This window comes from Talpa occidentalis, unplaced genomic scaffold (genome assembly GCF_014898055.3).
Source record: "Talpa occidentalis isolate TD23 unplaced genomic scaffold, MPIMG_talOcc4v2.1 talOcc4.9, whole genome shotgun sequence".
Taxonomy (NCBI): Eukaryota; Metazoa; Chordata; class Mammalia; order Eulipotyphla; family Talpidae; genus Talpa; species Talpa occidentalis.
This window is the reverse complement of record NW_023605305.1, coordinates 114,823,618-114,841,484: the sequence shown is the minus strand read 5'-3', so window position 1 is coordinate 114,841,484 and position 17,867 is coordinate 114,823,618. Positions and strand designations below refer to the sequence as shown.

General features: G+C 62.9%; 1 protein-coding gene and 12 non-coding genes across 13 annotated transcripts; 6 read left to right on the top strand and 7 right to left on the bottom strand.

The window, feature by feature from the left end:
- Positions 1 to 1,746: 1,746 nt before the first annotated feature.
- TRNAN-GUU (transfer RNA asparagine (anticodon GUU)) lies at positions 1,747 to 1,820 on the bottom strand. The gene has a single exon. It is a non-coding gene; the product is annotated as a tRNA-Asn (tRNA).
- A 640-nt stretch (positions 1,821 to 2,460) lies between these two features.
- On the top strand, positions 2,461 to 2,532 carry TRNAH-GUG (transfer RNA histidin (anticodon GUG)). Its single transcript has one exon. It is a non-coding gene; the product is annotated as a tRNA-His (tRNA).
- A 499-nt stretch (positions 2,533 to 3,031) lies between these two features.
- On the top strand, positions 3,032 to 3,103 carry TRNAE-UUC (transfer RNA glutamic acid (anticodon UUC)). The gene has a single exon. It is a non-coding gene; the product is annotated as a tRNA-Glu (tRNA).
- A 634-nt stretch (positions 3,104 to 3,737) lies between these two features.
- On the bottom strand, positions 3,738 to 3,808 carry TRNAG-CCC (transfer RNA glycine (anticodon CCC)). The gene has a single exon. It is a non-coding gene; the product is annotated as a tRNA-Gly (tRNA).
- A 213-nt stretch (positions 3,809 to 4,021) lies between these two features.
- LOC119236918 (collagen alpha-1(I) chain-like) lies at positions 4,022 to 7,406 on the bottom strand. Its single transcript, XM_054691562.1, has 3 exons — positions 6,348 to 7,406; positions 5,506 to 6,159; positions 4,022 to 4,876 (listed from the first exon to the last, which is right to left on the bottom strand). Exons 1-3 carry the CDS (start codon positions 7,404 to 7,406, stop codon positions 4,022 to 4,024), a joined length of 2,568 nt encoding a protein of 855 aa, XP_054547537.1.
- On the top strand, positions 4,168 to 4,238 carry TRNAG-CCC (transfer RNA glycine (anticodon CCC)). Its single transcript has one exon. It is a non-coding gene; the product is annotated as a tRNA-Gly (tRNA).
- On the bottom strand, positions 4,873 to 4,944 carry TRNAE-UUC (transfer RNA glutamic acid (anticodon UUC)). Its single transcript has one exon. It is a non-coding gene; the product is annotated as a tRNA-Glu (tRNA).
- Positions 5,443 to 5,514, bottom strand: TRNAH-GUG (transfer RNA histidin (anticodon GUG)). Its single transcript has one exon. It is a non-coding gene; the product is annotated as a tRNA-His (tRNA).
- Positions 6,156 to 6,229, top strand: TRNAN-GUU (transfer RNA asparagine (anticodon GUU)). The gene has a single exon. It is a non-coding gene; the product is annotated as a tRNA-Asn (tRNA).
- A 48-nt stretch (positions 7,407 to 7,454) lies between the features above and the next one.
- TRNAV-CAC (transfer RNA valine (anticodon CAC)) lies at positions 7,455 to 7,527 on the bottom strand. Its single transcript has one exon. It is a non-coding gene; the product is annotated as a tRNA-Val (tRNA).
- Positions 7,528 to 10,314: 2,787 nt separating this feature from the next.
- On the top strand, positions 10,315 to 10,386 carry TRNAQ-CUG (transfer RNA glutamine (anticodon CUG)). The gene has a single exon. It is a non-coding gene; the product is annotated as a tRNA-Gln (tRNA).
- Positions 10,387 to 15,701: 5,315 nt separating this feature from the next.
- Positions 15,702 to 15,865, bottom strand: LOC119237401 (U1 spliceosomal RNA). The gene has a single exon (XR_005123326.1). It is a non-coding gene; the product is annotated as a U1 spliceosomal RNA (small nuclear RNA).
- A 1,283-nt stretch (positions 15,866 to 17,148) lies between these two features.
- On the top strand, positions 17,149 to 17,312 carry LOC119237390 (U1 spliceosomal RNA). Its single transcript, XR_005123316.1, has one exon. It is a non-coding gene; the product is annotated as a U1 spliceosomal RNA (small nuclear RNA).
- The last annotated feature ends 555 nt before the right edge of the window (positions 17,313 to 17,867 follow it).

Below are 17,867 nucleotides of genomic sequence, written 5' to 3'. Positions count from 1 at the left end.
CTGGGTGGGAAGAATTAATATTATCTTACCTAAAGCAACATACAGATTCAGTGCAATGTCTATCAAAATTCAATGATGTTTTTAAGAAAATAGAATTGTAGTGAAATTTATATGCAACCACCAAAACCCCCAAATACCTGAAGCAATCTTGAGGAGAAAGAAAGAAAATGGAGTCATTATGCTCCCCAACTTCAAAGCATATTTCTGAGCACCAGTAACAGAAATAGTATATTACTGCGGTAAAATAGACACATGGGTCAGTGGGATAGAATTGAGACCCCAAAATAAGGCCACACAAATATTGACCATCTCTGACAATGGAACACAACCATACGGAGCGACCACAGCGGGACTGCGGGGGGACAGGGCCCTGTGGGGGCAGGCGCGGAACCCTAGGCAGGGCCTCTCCGGATCGCGGTTTTCGCAGCTGAGGGCGCTGGGGCGACCCGGCGACCTTGTCCTGGGGCGGCGGGAAGCACCGCGGCCTCCAAGCGTCAGGGGCTCGGCCCAGACGGCAGCCCGGTTTCCGTAGTGTAGTGGTTATCACGTCGGGGTCCCCCGCATTCCCATGGACACAGTTCCCTTGCCCCCGGGACCCTCGGCAGCCGGCCTCCGGGCCGCGCCCACCACCCCGGCCCGAAGCCCCTACTCGTCTCGTCTGCGGCCGCGTCTTCTCTGCGGCCCCAGCTCGCCCGTCCCTGAGGAACAAGGTCTTTCCGCCCGGGCGCTCTGGGCGCGCCAGCCCCGCACAGGGTCGGGACAGGAGGGTGCGGGGGCGCAACAGCGGGGACCAGCCTCGTGGCGCGGGGGCTGCGGCCACAGACGGCCGAGGAGGAGGAGATTCGTGCTGCGCCCTGGACGCGGGCCCCGCGCCAAGCGGGCGGCCGTCAGGAGGCCCGAGGCCCCGAAGGACGCGCGCCCGGACCTCGCGGGTGACAGTGACGGCCGCTGCTTTCCACGGAAACGCGCCGGGGCGGGGCCCGCGCCACTCGCCTCCTCTCTGGGCTGCGCGATCGGCTCCCCAGTCGAGAGCCCCGCGCGACGCCTCAGGGGCCCTGGTGGAGCGGCGGCGCCCCTGCTCTTTGGGGGGTCTCCCTCCAAACGGGGCTCAGCGCCGCGCGGCTGGAGGCGGGGGCCGTGCCGTCTGCAGGGGCCTCTCCGGGACCCGACGGCGGGGCCCCTCGGGCCGGGGCGGCGCCCAGGGAGCTGTGCTCACCCGGTGGTGCAGGCAGCGCCCCGCGCCGTCGGAGCGCGCGAGGTCGCTGCTCCAGGCCCTGGCGCCTGCCGGCCCCTCCGCTCCTGCCTGCTCCTGCGCGTCCTGCGGGGACCTGGGGGTCGGCCGGACAGAAGGCCGAGGAATGCTCGCCTGTGCCTGGAGGGCGAGGGCGGCGGCCGGGGTGCCGGCCACGCCAGAGGAGTGTTGGCAGGAAGGCCGCTTCCGCGCCGCCGTCGGGGCGCCGGGTCGGTGCCGCCCTGTGGCGGGGGGGGGGGGGGGGGCCTCTTCTGGCCCCGGCCTCGACCTGGGCGAGGGGCTGGTGCCCGCGCGGCCGTTTCTGGGGCCCGCCGGAGTCCAAACAGCCGGACAAACGCCGGCCGCAAAAGGAACTCGGAAGGGCGGGAACGCGCCGGTGCTGCACAGGCCGGGGCGACAGGAGGGTCGTGGAGGGCTCTCCTCTCCGCCCCTCGCGAGCAGGGGGGCGGGCTGGAAGCAGCGCCGTCGCCTGCGGGTGTCAAAAGGGCGACAGGCGTCCCTGGGTGGGCTCGAACCACCAACCTTTCGGTTAACAGCCGAACGCGCTAACCGATTGCGCCACAGAGACCTGCGGGCAGCGCGCGTCGGGCGCCGGCTGAGAGGCGCGTCCCCCAGGCTCCGCCGAGCCGCGGGGCTGCGGGCGCGCAGCTCGGACCCGGGCTCCCAGCGCGCGACAGCCGCCACCCCGCGGGGCCGGGAGCCAGTGCCGCCGGCGCCCGGTCCGCTCAGCGACGCCCAGGTCGCCCGACGGGCTCCGCACCCGCCTGGAGGCCGCGCCGCCGAGGCCGCCCAGGGGCGCGCGAGGGCGGCTGAACGGCCCGGGTCTCCCCTGTCGCTCTTCCCTTTCGCTGCGGCCGCGCCCCACCTTCCGCGCCGCGGGCGCTCGGCTGCTGCGGCTCCGCGACCGCGAGAGACCGGGGCGGGGCGGGGACGGGCTGGGGTTCGGGGGTGTGGAGGGGCAAGAGCAAAGTCCAGGGGGGCAGGAAGCGGCGGCGTCTGCTCCAGGCCGGGAGCCCCGGAGGCCCGCGCAGAGGCTCCTGCCGCAGACGGCGCGCCCGGGCTGTCGCCACGCGGGGCTGGAGAGCCGCGGCCGTCCGACCACGGGAGGGCGAGGCCCCGGCCCGCGCCGGCCCAGCGGGCAGCCCGGGCGCCGGGCGCGGGCCAGGAGGCGCCGAGCGCGCGGGCTGCCGGCGCGGGCCGCGTGGCGCGCCGTGATCGTATAGTGGTTAGTACTCTGCGTTGTGGCCGCAGCAACCTCGGTTCGAATCCGAGTCACGGCACTCGGCCCCTCGGGGCCCGCCTCCTCCTTTTCCCGGCCCAGCCCCGGCCGCCGACCCTCCCTGGGCCTCGCCCCGCGCGCCCCGGCCCGGGGGCCCCGCACCCGCGCAGCAGCGCAGTTCGCGCCCTCGAGCACCGTTTTTTCCTGGGGGGCCAGGGGCAGCCCTCGCTGCCCGCTCCTGCGTCGCCGCCGCCCGGCACGCGCTCGCGCTCGGCCTCCCGCAGCCTCGGGCGCGTGGGTCGCGGGCAGCGCTTTCCCCTCCCCGAGCAGCCCCCCGCTCCCGGCCTCGGCCGCGGCAGACGCCCGTCCCCCTGCGCGGCCAGGGCGCCCGCACGGCTCGCAGCGGCTTGGCCCCCGTCGGTCCCGGGACGGCGCGCGGGCGCGTGCAGGGCCCCAGCTCCGAGGACAGCCGCGCGGCGCGTCCTCTCCCGGGCCGGGGCGCCGGGGCGTCTTCGCGCCTCGCGGGTTTCCGGCAGGCGGGCGGCCAGGCCCCCGCCGGCTCCCTGGTGGTCTAGTGGCTAGGATTCGGCGCTTTCACCGCCGCGGCCCGGGTTCGATTCCCGGTCAGGGAACTCCTTTTACCCCGAGCGCCCGCGGCCCCCGCGCCGCACTCCAGGCCGCAGAGGCGCCCCGGGGCCCAGCGGAGGCCGAGGCATCCCGCCGGCGGCGGCGTCTGTGCCTCCCGCGAACTCGGGGCAGCTCCGGAGACGCCACGGGTTTTTTAAACCCTGGCCCGGCCCAAGGGGCTCCTCTGTTTCCTCGAGGCCGACCAGAGCCCCTGCCCTCCCCGAGCGCCGCCGTCCAAGTCCCGGCTCCTGCTGGCGGGGAAGGTTCAGAAACGAGGTGCTCTGGCGCACCCCGGGCCACAGGCACCCGGACTAACTCGCCGCCGCCGCCTGGTCTTCAGGACGCGGCGAGGAAGCGCGCGCAGCGGGTGAGCCGGTCTCCAGGCCCGCAGGGGACGCGGAGGCCCCCGCCGGGGCGCTGCTCCCTGATGCGGGAGGACTGGCGCCCGCCCCTCGGGGACAGAGGCCGAAGGGAGCGCGGCCTTGGGGTCCGCCGCCCGCGCGAGGCAGCTCCGCGGGCCCCGGGCCTCGTCCCCAGCCAGCTGCTGCCCGCGCCGTCCAGCGGCCCGACGCGCCCACGCCACGGGCAAAAGCGGGGCGAGGCGCGAAGAGCCTGGCGGGAGCAAAAAGGGGCGCGCCCTGCATTGGCCGGGAATCGAACCCGGGTCTCCCGCGTGGGAGGCGAGAATTCTGCCACTGAACCACCAATGCTTGCCGACGGCACGCTCGGGAGGGGGAAGGGAAGGAGCCCCGCCGGACCCTGGGGCCTGGGGCGGCGCCCCGCGCTCGGGGTGCCGGTGTGAGGCGCGCGGACCCAAAGGTTCCCAAATACACCGCAGTCTTCAGAAGCCAGAGCGGACCTGCCGCAGCCACGTCAGCCGGGCTGCCCGTCACTCACGTCAGGCCACAGCACCGCGCGCGCGTTCAACGCCAAAGACTGGAAAGGTCTCCACCGCGGTCTCTGCGGAGAGCCGGGGAAAGCTCTGCAGCCCCCTGGTGAACGCCCTGGACCCGCCGCGGCGTCAACCCGGGGTTCCTTCCCAACGCCCTCCCAAGAGCGCCGTCGGCAGGCATTGGTGGTTCAGTGGCAGAATTCTCGCCTCCCACGCGGGAGACCCGGGTTCGATTCCCGGCCAATGCAGGGCGCGCCCCTTTTTGCTCCCGCCAGGCTCTTCGCGCCTCGCCCCGCTTTTGCCCGTGGCGTGGGCGCGTCGGGCCGCTGGACGGCGCGGGCAGCAGCTGGCTGGGGACGAGGCCCGGGGCCCGCGGAGCTGCCTCGCGCGGGCGGCGGACCCCAAGGCCGCGCTCCCTTCGGCCTCTGTCCCCGAGGGGCGGGCGCCAGTCCTCCCGCATCAGGGAGCAGCGCCCCGGCGGGGGCCTCCGCGTCCCCTGCGGGCCTGGAGACCGGCTCACCCGCTGCGCGCGCTTCCTCGCCGCGTCCTGAAGACCAGGCGGCGGCGGCGAGTTAGTCCGGGTGCCTGTGGCCCGGGGTGCGCCAGAGCACCTCGTTTCTGAACCTTCCCCGCCAGCAGGAGCCGGGACTTGGACGGCGGCGCTCGGGGAGGGCAGGGGCTCTGGTCGGCCTCGAGGAAACAGAGGAGCCCCTTGGGCCGGGCCAGGGTTTAAAAAACCCGTGGCGTCTCCGGAGCTGCCCCGAGTTCGCGGGAGGCACAGACGCCGCCGCCGGCGGGATGCCTCGGCCTCCGCTGGGCCCCGGGGCGCCTCTGCGGCCTGGAGTGCGGCGCGGGGGCCGCGGGCGCTCGGGGTAAAAGGAGTTCCCTGACCGGGAATCGAACCCGGGCCGCGGCGGTGAAAGCGCCGAATCCTAGCCACTAGACCACCAGGGAGCCGGCGGGGGCCTGGCCGCCCGCCTGCCGGAAACCCGCGAGGCGCGAAGACGCCCCGGCGCCCCGGCCCGGGAGAGGACGCGCCGCGCGGCTGTCCTCGGAGCTGGGGCCCTGCACGCGCCCGCGCGCCGTCCCGGGACCGACGGGGGCCAAGCCGCTGCGAGCCGTGCGGGCGCCCTGGCCGCGCAGGGGGACGGGCGTCTGCCGCGGCCGAGGCCGGGAGCGGGGGGCTGCTCGGGGAGGGGAAAGCGCTGCCCGCGACCCACGCGCCCGAGGCTGCGGGAGGCCGAGCGCGAGCGCGTGCCGGGCGGCGGCGACGCAGGAGCGGGCAGCGAGGGCTGCCCCTGGCCCCCCAGGAAAAAACGGTGCTCGAGGGCGCGAACTGCGCTGCTGCGCGGGTGCGGGGCCCCGGGCCGGGGCGCGCGGGGCGAGGCCCAGGGAGGGTCGGCGGCCGGGGCTGGGCCGGGAAAAGGAGGAGGCGGGCCCCGAGGGGCCGAGTGCCGTGACTCGGATTCGAACCGAGGTTGCTGCGGCCACAACGCAGAGTACTAACCACTATACGATCACGGCGCGCCACGCGGCCCGCGCCGGCAGCCCGCGCGCTCGGCGCCTCCTGGCCCGCGCCCGGCGCCCGGGCTGCCCGCTGGGCCGGCGCGGGCCGGGGCCTCGCCCTCCCGTGGTCGGACGGCCGCGGCTCTCCAGCCCCGCGTGGCGACAGCCCGGGCGCGCCGTCTGCGGCAGGAGCCTCTGCGCGGGCCTCCGGGGCTCCCGGCCTGGAGCAGACGCCGCCGCTTCCTGCCCCCCTGGACTTTGCTCTTGCCCCTCCACACCCCCGAACCCCAGCCCGTCCCCGCCCCGCCCCGGTCTCTCGCGGTCGCGGAGCCGCAGCAGCCGAGCGCCCGCGGCGCGGAAGGTGGGGCGCGGCCGCAGCGAAAGGGAAGAGCGACAGGGGAGACCCGGGCCGTTCAGCCGCCCTCGCGCGCCCCTGGGCGGCCTCGGCGGCGCGGCCTCCAGGCGGGTGCGGAGCCCGTCGGGCGACCTGGGCGTCGCTGAGCGGACCGGGCGCCGGCGGCACTGGCTCCCGGCCCCGCGGGGTGGCGGCTGTCGCGCGCTGGGAGCCCGGGTCCGAGCTGCGCGCCCGCAGCCCCGCGGCTCGGCGGAGCCTGGGGGGACGCGCCTCTCAGCCGGCGCCCGACGCGCGCTGCCCGCAGGTCTCTGTGGCGCAATCGGTTAGCGCGTTCGGCTGTTAACCGAAAGGTTGGTGGTTCGAGCCCACCCAGGGACGCCTGTCGCCCTTTTGACACCCGCAGGCGACGGCGCTGCTTCCAGCCCGCCCCCCTGCTCGCGAGGGGCGGAGAGGAGAGCCCTCCACGACCCTCCTGTCGCCCCGGCCTGTGCAGCACCGGCGCGTTCCCGCCCTTCCGAGTTCCTTTTGCGGCCGGCGTTTGTCCGGCTGTTTGGACTCCGGCGGGCCCCAGAAACGGCCGCGCGGGCACCAGCCCCTCGCCCAGGTCGAGGCCGGGGCCAGAAGAGGCCCCCCCCCCCCCCCCGCCACAGGGCGGCACCGACCCGGCGCCCCGACGGCGGCGCGGAAGCGGCCTTCCTGCCAACACTCCTCTGGCGTGGCCGGCACCCCGGCCGCCGCCCTCGCCCTCCAGGCACAGGCGAGCATTCCTCGGCCTTCTGTCCGGCCGACCCCCAGGTCCCCGCAGGACGCGCAGGAGCAGGCAGGAGCGGAGGGGCCGGCAGGCGCCAGGGCCTGGAGCAGCGACCTCGCGCGCTCCGACGGCGCGGGGCGCTGCCTGCACCACCGGGTGAGCACAGCTCCCTGGGCGCCGCCCCGGCCCGAGGGGCCCCGCCGTCGGGTCCCGGAGAGGCCCCTGCAGACGGCACGGCCCCCGCCTCCAGCCGCGCGGCGCTGAGCCCCGTTTGGAGGGAGACCCCCCAAAGAGCAGGGGCGCCGCCGCTCCACCAGGGCCCCTGAGGCGTCGCGCGGGGCTCTCGGCGGGGGAGCCGATCGCGCAGCCCAGAGAGGAGGCGAGTGGCGCGGGCCCCGCCCCGGCGCGTTTCAGTGGAAAGCAGCGGCCGTTACTGTCACCCGCGAGGTCCGGGCGCGCGTCCTTCGGGGCCTCGGGCCTCCTGACGGCCGCCCGCTTGGCGCGGGGCCCGCGTCCAGGGCGCAGCACGAATCTCCTCCTCCTCGGCCGTCTGTGGCCGCAGCCCCCGCGCCACGAGACTGGTCCCCGCTGTTGCGCCCCCGCACCCTCCTGTCCCGACCCTGTGCGGGGCTGGCGCGCCCAGAGCGCCCGGGCGGAAAGACCTTGTTCCTCAGGGACGGGCGAGCTGGGGCCGCAGAGAAGACGCGGCCGCAGACGAGACGAGTAGGGGCTTCGGGCCGGGGTGGTGGGCGCGGCCCGGAGGCCGGCTGCCGAGAGTCCCGGGGGCGCGGGAACTGTGTCCATGGGAATGCGGGGGACCCCGGCGGGATCGTCCCCTCCAGGAAAAGGAAATGTTTCCGCCCGGTTTCGAACCGGGGACCTTTCGCGTGTGAGGCGAACGTGATAACCACTACACTACGGAAACCGGGCTGCCGTCTGGGCCGAGCCCCTGACGCTTGGAGGCCGCGGTGCTTCCCGCCGCCCCAGGACAAGGTCGCCGGGTCGCCCCAGCGCCCTCAGCTGCGAAAACCGCGGTCCGGAGAGGCCCTGCCTGGGGTTCCGCGCCTGCCCCCCACAGGGCCCTGTCCCCCCGCAGTCCCGCTGTGGTCGCCTCCACCCGCTGTCCTGTCCCCGCAGCGCACAGGACGCGCCTGCTGAGCCCGGCTCTGGTGTTTGGAGTGTCCTGTGTCCGAGGTGTCGCCGCCTTGCTCTTGGTTGTCACTGTGTTTACTGCGGGTGAGTGTCTGTCATGCACCTTCCATGTGCTTCACTCGCTGTGGACAAAATTATAACTTAACAGTAATTTTCCCAGATATTTTTCTACCTTTATCTAGCACTTTAGTCGCATCCTCAGACTGGATCCTTGGTGTGGAGTTATTGTTCTTCTCTAGAAACTGTAAGGTTCTTTTCTTCTTGCCTAACAGAACATAGGTCTTCAAAGTCCAGGCTGTTTTCTCATAATGATTATTGGAAAATTTCCTCTCGGCTCTGCGGGACGTCCACAAGCCCGGGGTGGAGCCCGGGGGTGAAATGCTCCGCTGCTGCTCGTTAGCGCCATCCACTGGCCTCAATAGAGGCCAGTTTGCAGCTCTCCTCCCTGCCGGCCTGTGACTACGCAGGTGTCTCCTTTTTATCCTTTCTCCTTTTCCTAATAAACCTGTATTTAAAAATGTTTAAAAGTGGGCTTCTCTGGTGGCAACCTATGAAGCTCTCTGCAGCCACTGCAGCACGAGTTCGATCCCCAGTCAGGGAGCTACCCACATGGCGCCACAGACCTCTCCTGACTCGCCCGCTGCTCCCCTCAGCAGTGGATTTTACTAGATCTGCCTGTTCTGCTCCCCACTCTGTCTCTGGTGAATCCTCTCACAACCCCCCCACCTCTGCCCTGCACCTCAGTTCTTGTATGCATAAATAAATAAAAATAATCTTTTTTTAGTTGTTGTTAGCTAAAAGAATGTATGTGGTTTACCGAAGGGAAACTTGTACAGAAAGAAGAAAAGATAAGATTTAATAAAACAGAAGTGTAATTCCACATGTGTATAAAATACAGAAAATTTTAATAGAAAGTTGTTAACAAGATAAAGCTGAACGATCTACAAAATCACACCTGTTTGGAGCCCATCAGAGTTGAGGTTGCAAGGCCACTGGATAAATTGAAGTCCAAAGCAGAAGAAACCCCTCCAAGGAGGGACAGATACATGAGCCATGTCACCGTGGCAGAAGACAAAGATGGCATCTATAAAAGTTAAGGAGAGAACAACTGATGTTTATCCATTTCTTAAAGGCCTCCTGTGGGTGATAGTTTAGAATCTCCAAGAGACCCAATTGCAAAGCAGGTTTTCACACAGTTGTTAGATCTTTCTGTGAAGTCTCCACCAAGAGTCCATGCACCAAAAAAAGTCGGCAGGATAAGAGATTCTCAAAGTTGCCTTAATGGTAAGGGCATGAGATCATGAACAGCTACTCCTGCAACCGAGTCCCTTCTCTCGTGAACTAAAAGCCACCTACCACCAATGTCAGAGCAGGAAACCCTGCCAAGCTTTGGCCCCAGATCTAGCCAGCTGGTGTTATGATAGGGGTAGGAGCAAACGCTGTCCACTAATGAATAGAAGGGAAAAGACTTTTCTTGCCCTAGTCTTCCCATCTTAAAGAGGCAGAGTTGCCCTACCACAGAGGGGGGTCACAGAAACACCAGGTCCAAGGCATATGTGGCTTCCGGCTTGGTACACAGTGCCTGCCTAAGACAGGCTAGAACAGGAGAACGGAACCCTCTCCTTTCCACCATGTCTCTGGACTGAGAAACAAGCAAATGTAGTCAAATCTACCCCTAAGAAGACAAACCAAGTGACATCCAGGGCCCCATCTACGAAGTGGGTATATTTCTATTAAAAGCTGAGAATGGAGCAGGTGCTGGAAGAAAACCCGGCAGCACTGCTAGGCTCCTGCTAAGCAGACAGCAAGACAACACACTGCGGAAGGATCTGGAAGCCATGATGAACACTAACTAGAGCAACAGGGGGGAAAGCCAGCTCGGCTGTTTGCCTGGCTGACTCAAATACCTGCACTGGTGACCTGACAGGAGAACAGGCATGACTAAATGATTCTCAATTACTTTTTTACACAGCATCTAACAATTATTTTTCGAATGTAATACACACAGGTACGCAGAGATGACCATGGTCACGAGGTATAGCAGTCCTCAGAATAGACCCCTGGAAGTTAGACAGGGATTTTAAAACACAATAAATGAATACATTTCCAAAGTTAATGCTGGGGTTCCCAGCCAGGGTGGTTTCCAGCTGGCACAGAAGCAGTGGTTTGTACCTAAGGGGTCCGCGAAGCCCAGGTCCTGCCCTGGGGACCATGTACGCTCTCTGGTGATGGGGAAAGCGTGAAAGCACAGACACATACTATTAGTTGCTGAAATTTCACCTCGGGTGGAAATTTTGGTAAACTGAGGCACGATCTGTGGTTTCTGGTGGAAGTTTAAAGGACTCTTCCCTGGGCCTAAGCCCAGCCTGGATTTGACGCCATTGTCTGACGGGCGGGGACATGCTCAAGTCAGCGACAGGAGCCCGCCCCACGGGAGCGGCCGCAGGTGGGTCCTGCCGGGGGAAGAAGCGCCTGGGGTTGTGGGTGGGAATTAAGGGTGCGGGGCTGACTGGGCACTATTCACACAGCTGCCGCGAAAAGGGGAGCCCTGCCCCGCGGAGGTTCCATGGTGTAATGGTTAGCACTCTGGACTCTGAATCCAGCGATCCGAGTTCAAATCTCGGTGGGACCTTTATGTTTAACCAGCCTGGGGGACATTTTACTCCCCACGGGGGATGTGGTTTCTGGCTCCGAGGCCCCTGGTGTGGAGAGGAAGGTGTCCCGCCCCTTCTGGTGGGGGGGTCCCCCCGCCCCAACGCTCAGCTCGCCTTCCACCGGGTCCCGGCCCGACGGGCGGGGCTGGGGCTACCTGGTGGGGCCACGGGGATCCCCGAGTGCGTTGACGTCGCCCTGCAGCTTGGGCCCGCGAGAAACCCGAGGCTGGGTTTTATTCCGATTTTATTCCGACTCTTTAGCGCCTGCAGCCTCACTGGGGGCACCTGGGCCCGAGCTCCCCGCACTGCGATCCTAACTCCAGGGGCGCCCCTTCCGTCCCACGCGGCCAGAGAGTTTGCAGGGGCCACACCGCACTGACAAAGACAGTGGAGTCGCGGAGCAGGCTCCGGAATGCAGGACGCCGCTGAAGAGCAAGATCTTGGCCTGTTTGTGGCTAGAATCATCATAATCATCAGTTGTGAGAGGAAGGAGGACAAAGAGAAAAGGGAGGGGTCAGGCCAGAAAACGTGCTGTCACCTGTGGGGCCGGGGGTTGAGCCTGCCCTCCAGGCACTTCCCATCTGCTCGATGGATGACTCGGAATTGTAATTGAGAACGAGCTCTAGATCCCCAGCCATGGTTTCAACCTCATCAACAAGGCTTTCCACTGATCAGCCTCTGGGGTCCCTTGTCCTGGATCCGTCCTCAGCCCCCGGGGCGTTCCCGGGGTGATCCAGCTTGAAGCTCTTGGTTGATTTGAAAGGCCCTTGTAAGGTTTGGCTCTGACTGACTGACCAGGCATTTCTGACCTTGTGTAGGAGCGCAGAACTGCAGGTAACAAAATGGTGGCCCAACAGGCCGCTTAGGATTAGCAGACCCACAAGAGGAGTCCCGGCTGGGATTCCTGGGGTTCCTGAGCCCCCCAGCCCCAGTGGGTGTTCGCCACCCCCCCACAAGGTGAGATAAGGAGCCACCCCAAAGGCGGAGCCAACCCAAAGGCCGAGCCCCCAACCCGCAGGCTCCCCTATGCCCTGCCCAAGTCTGCTCCAGGAGGAGACACCTCAGGCCGTGACCCTGGGAAACACTTTCTCTTCTGCTGGGCAAAAACCACAAACCCCAAAACTGTTGATCAAGCCTTGGAAAGGCGCGTCCCAGCTGGTTAAGACGTCGGGAGCCAGATCTCTTAGCTAGGGAAACTTCAGCTTCACACGGACTGAAAATCTCTGCTGTGTTGGGGGAGTGGGGGGCTCTCTTTGGAGGCGTGAAGGGGAAGAGTTTGGGCACCACCAAGAAAACAGGCAAGGGAGGGAGCGAAGACCGACAGACGCCAAGCCAGGTCCTGACGGCCCGGGAGATGACCGGCGGGTGGGGAAACAAATTCATTTTCCATTCGTAGGTCGATGTGCTCTGCGGGGCCTGGGGTGGGACGCCAGAAAACCCAGGAACATCACTCTCATGTGGCAGTCAGAGATAAGCAGGGAAATTAGTTACAGGAGTTGCAGGTGGTTTCTCTGGGGAGAAATGTGGGCTGGGCCAGGAGGAGACCCTTCCCATAGGTTCTGGATATGTGTAAAATAATTTCTTTCTACCTCCGACATTTTTTTTTTAAGATTTATTTATTTATTCATACATACAAGAATCGGGGTACAGGTCAGACGCATGGGAGGGTGAGAGGATTCACCAGAGACAGAGCCGGGAGCAGAACAGGCAGACTGACGAAATCCACTGCTGCGCCTCCGACATTCTTAAAGTTCATCGTTTGTATTTTGAATTTAAAATTCTAGGTATGTTTATGCCTCACACTTTAAAGATGCTAGGTTTGTGTCATGTGTAGAATTGTCCCACTGTAAAGCTGTACATTTGTTATTGGGGCAGTTTTGAAGCAAGGAATTGGATCATTATTCACTTTTAATGAGTTAAACAGAAAAGCTCATAAACTCCCAAGGCAGGAAGTTACTGCTGGTCAGTGAGGATTGTTTCATTCTGCCTAGGAGGATCTGCAGCCACTGAAAATATCACTGATGTAACCTAAAATCAGTTTTTATCACATCCAGTCTTTGTGCAGTGTTGCACCCAAAATGTAAGAGCTAACACAGAGAGATCGTGTGCAAAATGCCAGGTGTCAGGCGTAGTCTACAAGTTTCACATATTTTTACTTTTTTAATCCTCACAATAGGCCTATGTCACATCATCACCCTCATTTTATTGCTAAGAAATCTGAGACCAAGAAGGGGGTGGTCTTCATAAGCAGGAATTTGAATCCAAAGTGCGCTGGCATCAAAGGATAGCCTCAGAACCGTGACGTTTGTACCGTCCCTAATAAAAGAGAAACACAGATAGTAAGACGAGTTGACAAGATATTTCAGTCTGTATTTCTTTTGGAAAAACATCAGCGGAATCTTGTAGCAGCCATAAAACTGTCCTAAATATCCTTATATTCCACCTGCCTCCCAAATAGCCTTCTCTGTGTGAGGACATTCTGGCGGTGACATCTGTCACCCCACTGATCCCCAGGGTGGGTTCGGCTGATCTGGCTGGCCAGGCGGTGTCCCTCCCTCCCTCACTGGTTCACGTGGGTCACCCCTCCCCAAGCGGCCTGCTCTTCCCAAAATAGAGATGGACCCTTCTTCTGTCACACGCACACCAAAAACTTCGGTCAAATGCTATGAAAACCTGAATTGGGAGTTTACACACTTTTCTTTATGCTGTATTTCATAATGAAGGAGGGAAAACTGATCTTGGATTGTTTCAGGCTGGCACATACTTAATATAAACCACAGATTATTTTGAACATATTAGATCATCGCATTGAATCCATGTGACAACTCTCTGAGGCTTCAACATTATCTTCATATGACACTTGCAAAATTGAAGCCTGGCAAACTGAAGGAGCTGGCCCAAGGTCACGCAGAAGGTGGCTCCAGGACTGGACGGGCAGGCCTCCAAGCAGTGTGTTCCCAAGCACAGACCCAACCCAATGTCTCTGTCATGACCTCGCCTTGTGGGATGGGCCTGGGAACAAATCCACGCAGTTCCTACTCACTGTGTTAGGCTGCAACTCTTAGTCAGAAATTCCTGGGTCGGGGATCCCAAACATGCTCAGTGCTGACAGCCCTGAGACCGAGGACCTCCCTTAAACACTGGAAAACCCCAAATTTCTCATCGGTGAGGCCCCGAGAATTGGCTTTGGTCTTGGTTCAGGTATTTTATATTTGAGCAAGGAAACCTGGGAGTGCAGGAATCTTCATCCTGAAGATCAGCCCAAAGGACGTATGACATCGACTGTCAATGTCCTTGATGGTGTTTTGTGGCATTGCGGGGTCCTTGGGTTCACTCTGGGAAAGGTGTCACCAGAGCACCCGTTTCAGCGGCACGCGGCGAGTTTCCCAGGCGCGTTTCTCCATGAGACAGAGACGTTCGTCATATTTAAAGAACAGGTTTATTAGGGAAAGGGAAACGGGACAGGTTTTGCTGAGACAGGCCTGCATGGTTGCAGGCGGGTGGCCTGGAGGAGAGCGGCCTCCGCTGAGGGAGGTCAATGAAGAGAAGTCCCCACAGGTACAGGTCACTGGCAGGCAGGAGGCGGCTGTCCTGTGGGGGGAGAGAGTTGGTGAAAAGAGGCACCTGCAGAGTCACAGGTGGGCAGTGGGAGTGCTGCCCCGGCCTGTGCAGAGACTGCACTGCTACAGTCCCCTTCCCTTTGGGAGGGGTCGCTCCTCCGTGGAGTGGCTGCTTGTTGCTGATGTTGCATAACTAGGCAAAACCAGGAGGGACCAGAGATTCCAGGGTGGGCCCAATCTCCATATCTTTACCCTCAGGTCTGTGCTCCACTCCCTGTAGCATCTGATCCTGCTTGGGTCTCCTGCCTTGTGATGAGGCCGTGGCGCCTGAGGGTCACGACCTCCACAGCTGGGTTAATGGCCATGTTGTTCCCCTCGACCCCCAACTCCTTGTGAGTCAGGTTGTGGTCTTGGGGCACCTCCTTTCCAGTCTTTCTATTCTTGTTCTCCATCATCCTCAGCGTTCCGTGGGCATCCTGCGCGTTTCAATCCCCTTCCTATGGAGGACCCTGCGCAGCAACCCTTCCCCCGTCACGGACCAAACCTTACAGCCCAGCAACGCCCGAGCCGCGCGCCCTTCCCCGAGCTGCCACGAGGGCGCGCGACGGTCCCCTCCTCACAGGCTCCGTGTGCCAGGCAGGAGCTGGCGGCTCAGGAACGCGGTTGGGAGACGTTCCTGGGAAAGGAGTTGGCGAAATGAGCACCGCGCTAGACCTGGGGTTTCCTTCTGAACTGTAGGTCCGTATCCTGGTATTTACTGATGGGGCAGGAGCACCAGGACCGTGGCCCACGTAAGAGCGGATGTTGCAGCCCCTGCGGCCCACGCACGGGATATTAAGGACGCTTTGTCCTTGCCAGGCCGCCGATGCACGGCTGGTGCAAATTCGAGGCTGAGGAAGCTGTTCTGCCTATGAGGGTGATGAGGGAAGGCCAAGCTGGAGCCCCCACCCCCCCACACGGGGAGGCTGCTTGGGGGAGGGAAGGGCAGTGCGCGTTGTGGCCGGGAGTGGACACAAGATGTAGCAGCGAGACGCCAAATCAGGGTCTATTTTATTTTATTTTTAAAGATTTTATTTATCTATACAAAAACTGGGGTACAGGTCGGAGGTGCGGGAGGGTGAGAGACTTCACCAGAGACAGAGTGGGGAGCAGAACAGGCAGACAGACCGAAGACATTGCTGAGGGGAGCAGCGGGCGAGACAGGAGAGGACCGCCGCGCCATGTGGGTTTCTCCCTGGCCGGCCGGGAATCGAACCCGCGCTGCAGAGGCTCCGGACAGCTTCACAGCGCAGCGCTCAACGCGCTGCCAAACCGGGGAGGCCCAGGGGCGATTTTAAAAGAAATGAGACTTTTAACTTTTCTAAGGGCAGAGGGATTGGTAGAGCTGCCTACAGCGCCGCCTCCCACAGGACGCCCGAGGAACCGGCCACGGATCCCTGGCGTAAGTTGCATCCCAACAAAAACCACCAGGACACTTGGTTCCGGGCTCAGCGGCCTTGGGGTGCGCGCAATTCGCGCGAAGACAACGTGGGTATCCGGGTTGCAGCGCCAAGGTCGTGCAGCAAGAGGCAAAAAAAGGCCCAGACTCACACACTTATGCTGCTGACAAAGAAAAAAAAACTGAAAACGACAGAAAAAATGAAAAAAAAACCCAAAAACGCACTAATAGCAAGCAAAATAATAAACTTAAGCTCTCGCAAAACCATAACATTCTGCTTTTTCACCCAAAAGACCAGGGGAGAGCGCGAACGCAGTCCCCCACTACCACAAATTATGCAGTCGAGTTTCCCACATTTGGGGAAATCGCAGGGGTCAGCACATCCGGAGTGCAATGGATAAGCCTCGCCCTGGGAAAACCACCTTCGTGATCATGGTATCTCCCCTGCCAGGTAAGTATGAGTTGCCGCGCCCCCGGCCCGCCTCGGCCTCACACGCCCCACACTGTACACGCACGGTCACTTTCCCGCCCGGGACACACGGCCTCCCCGGCGCGCCCACGCAGCTCCTAAAGGCACGGCGCGCAAACGCCTCTGGGCTCGCTCCCTCAGCACGGGAGATCGCGTCGCGTTTGGGGGGGCACATGCCGAACCATCAGCCCTTGCGCCGCCTCATCTGCATAGGACTCGCCCCACCCGGGACGCGCCGACGTCGCCTCGGCTCCAGCCCCGCCGCCGGACGCTCCTCCCCCGCGACACGTCCCGGGCCCGCCCACCAGCGCGGGCGCCCGCGGGGGAAGTGACGCACCCTCCCCTCCGTCCCGCCCACCCTCCCTCCGTCCCGCCCACCCCCTCCCTTTCCGGGCGGCGCGTGCGCGCGAGACTGTCCTCCTATGTCTTGACGGTTGAAGACTAGTTTCTCCCCGGAAGCAGTTTATTTTTTTAACCAGAAGGAAACTTAAAAAGGGAAAACTTGTATGACTAGTTTGAGAGAGTGGGAAGTGAAACGAACTGTCACAAAAAAGAGAAAGGAACACTTCGAGAAAAACATTCTTGGATATTCAGACAACGGCACAAACAAGCTAATGCTGAATATTTTCAGAAACCGAGCAAGGAAAAACAGGCATGCAGTTCAGGAAGGCGAATGAGCCCTAGGGATCCAAAGGGAGTAGAAAAAATTCCCACACTAAAAATTAAAATCAAGATGCATGAAATTTTCGAGGAATGAAATTGAACTTTCTAGAGCAGGTTTCGTCGCTGTTCGTGACGCTTAGCCTGACCTCGCAGACACAGCGCCGACTCGGGCGGAAGTGACGTCTTCTGTAACCCGAACGTTCTGTTCTACGCACGGAAGACATGCGCCGCCCGGAAAAGGGGTGGGCGGGGCGGAGGGGAGGGTGCGTCACTTCCCCCGCGGGCGCCCGCGCTGGTGGGCGGGCCCGGGACGTGTCGCGGGGGAGGAGCGTCCGGCGGCGGGGCTGGAGCCGAGGCGACGTCGGCGCGTCCCGGGTGGGGCGAGTCCTATGCAGATGAGGCGGCGCAAGGGCTGATGGTTCGGCATGTGCCCTCCCAAACGCGACGCGATCTCCCGTGCTGAGGGAGCGAGCCCAGAGGCGTTTGCGCGCCGTGCCTTTAGGAGCTGCGTGGGCGCGCCGGGGAGGCCGTGTGTCCCGGGCGGGAAAGTGACCGTGCGTGTACAGTGTGGGGCGTGTGAGGCCGAGGCGGGCCGGGGGCGCGGCAACTCATACTTACCTGGCAGGGGAGATACCATGATCACGAAGGTGGTTTTCCCAGGGCGAGGCTTATCCATTGCACTCCGGATGTGCTGACCCCTGCGATTTCCCCAAATGTGGGAAACTCGACTGCATAATTTGTGGTAGTGGGGGACTGCGTTCGCGCTCTCCCCTGGTTTCATGGGTGAAAAAGCAGACTAACTGTGTAATGGGAAATTCTTTGCTTTTTTGCTTTCTTGGAAAAACTATATGTACCTGGTGGTAATTCCCGTTTTTCACCACCAGAAGATGTGTTTTCTTATTTTCCGTTTTTTTTTCTATAACTTTTTTTCAGTGTTTTTTGTAGCGTTGTATTTTAAACTGACTTACTTTAATGTGGGTAAATTGCTTTAAAACGTGTTTCCTTTTGAGGCCTCACAGCCTTCTATAGGGGATGCTGCCACGGCGTGGCCGTCCCCCGAGCTCCCAGAGCCGCTCCCCGCCACCCCGCTACCCTCCGGCGGCGACTGTTCCGCCCAGTGTGCACATCATTTGTTCTTCGGCAGTTTCTTTCCACAGCTCGCCTGTTGTGGAGGGTGCGCGTGGGCGCGAATGTATCCGTGTCTCATGGGTTTAGAGCATGTGCCGTTCTGAGATGACCCAGAGCCTCGTGGTGTCATCATCCATCCGGCACTAAAGCTGAGGCCTCAGAATGATTCCATCAGGCTGGCTACTTGGGGGTAAGACGAGT

What these genes read in the sequence shown, in the direction of transcription:
- LOC119236918 (XM_054691562.1), bottom strand. Translation starts at nt 7,406, where the DNA reads ATGGACACAGTTCCCGCGCCCCCGGGACTCTCGGCAGCCGGCCTCCGG. An exon ending in GGAAGGGCGGGAACGCGCCG is followed by an intron (nt 6,160 to 6,347) that starts GTGCTGCACAGG and finishes ATTGCGCCACAG; the next exon opens with AGACCTGCGGGCAGCGCGCG. An exon ending in CCGCGTGGCGCGCCGTGATC is followed by an intron (nt 4,877 to 5,505) that starts GTATAGTGGTTA and finishes ATTCCCGGTCAG; the next exon opens with GGAACTCCTTTTACCCCGAG.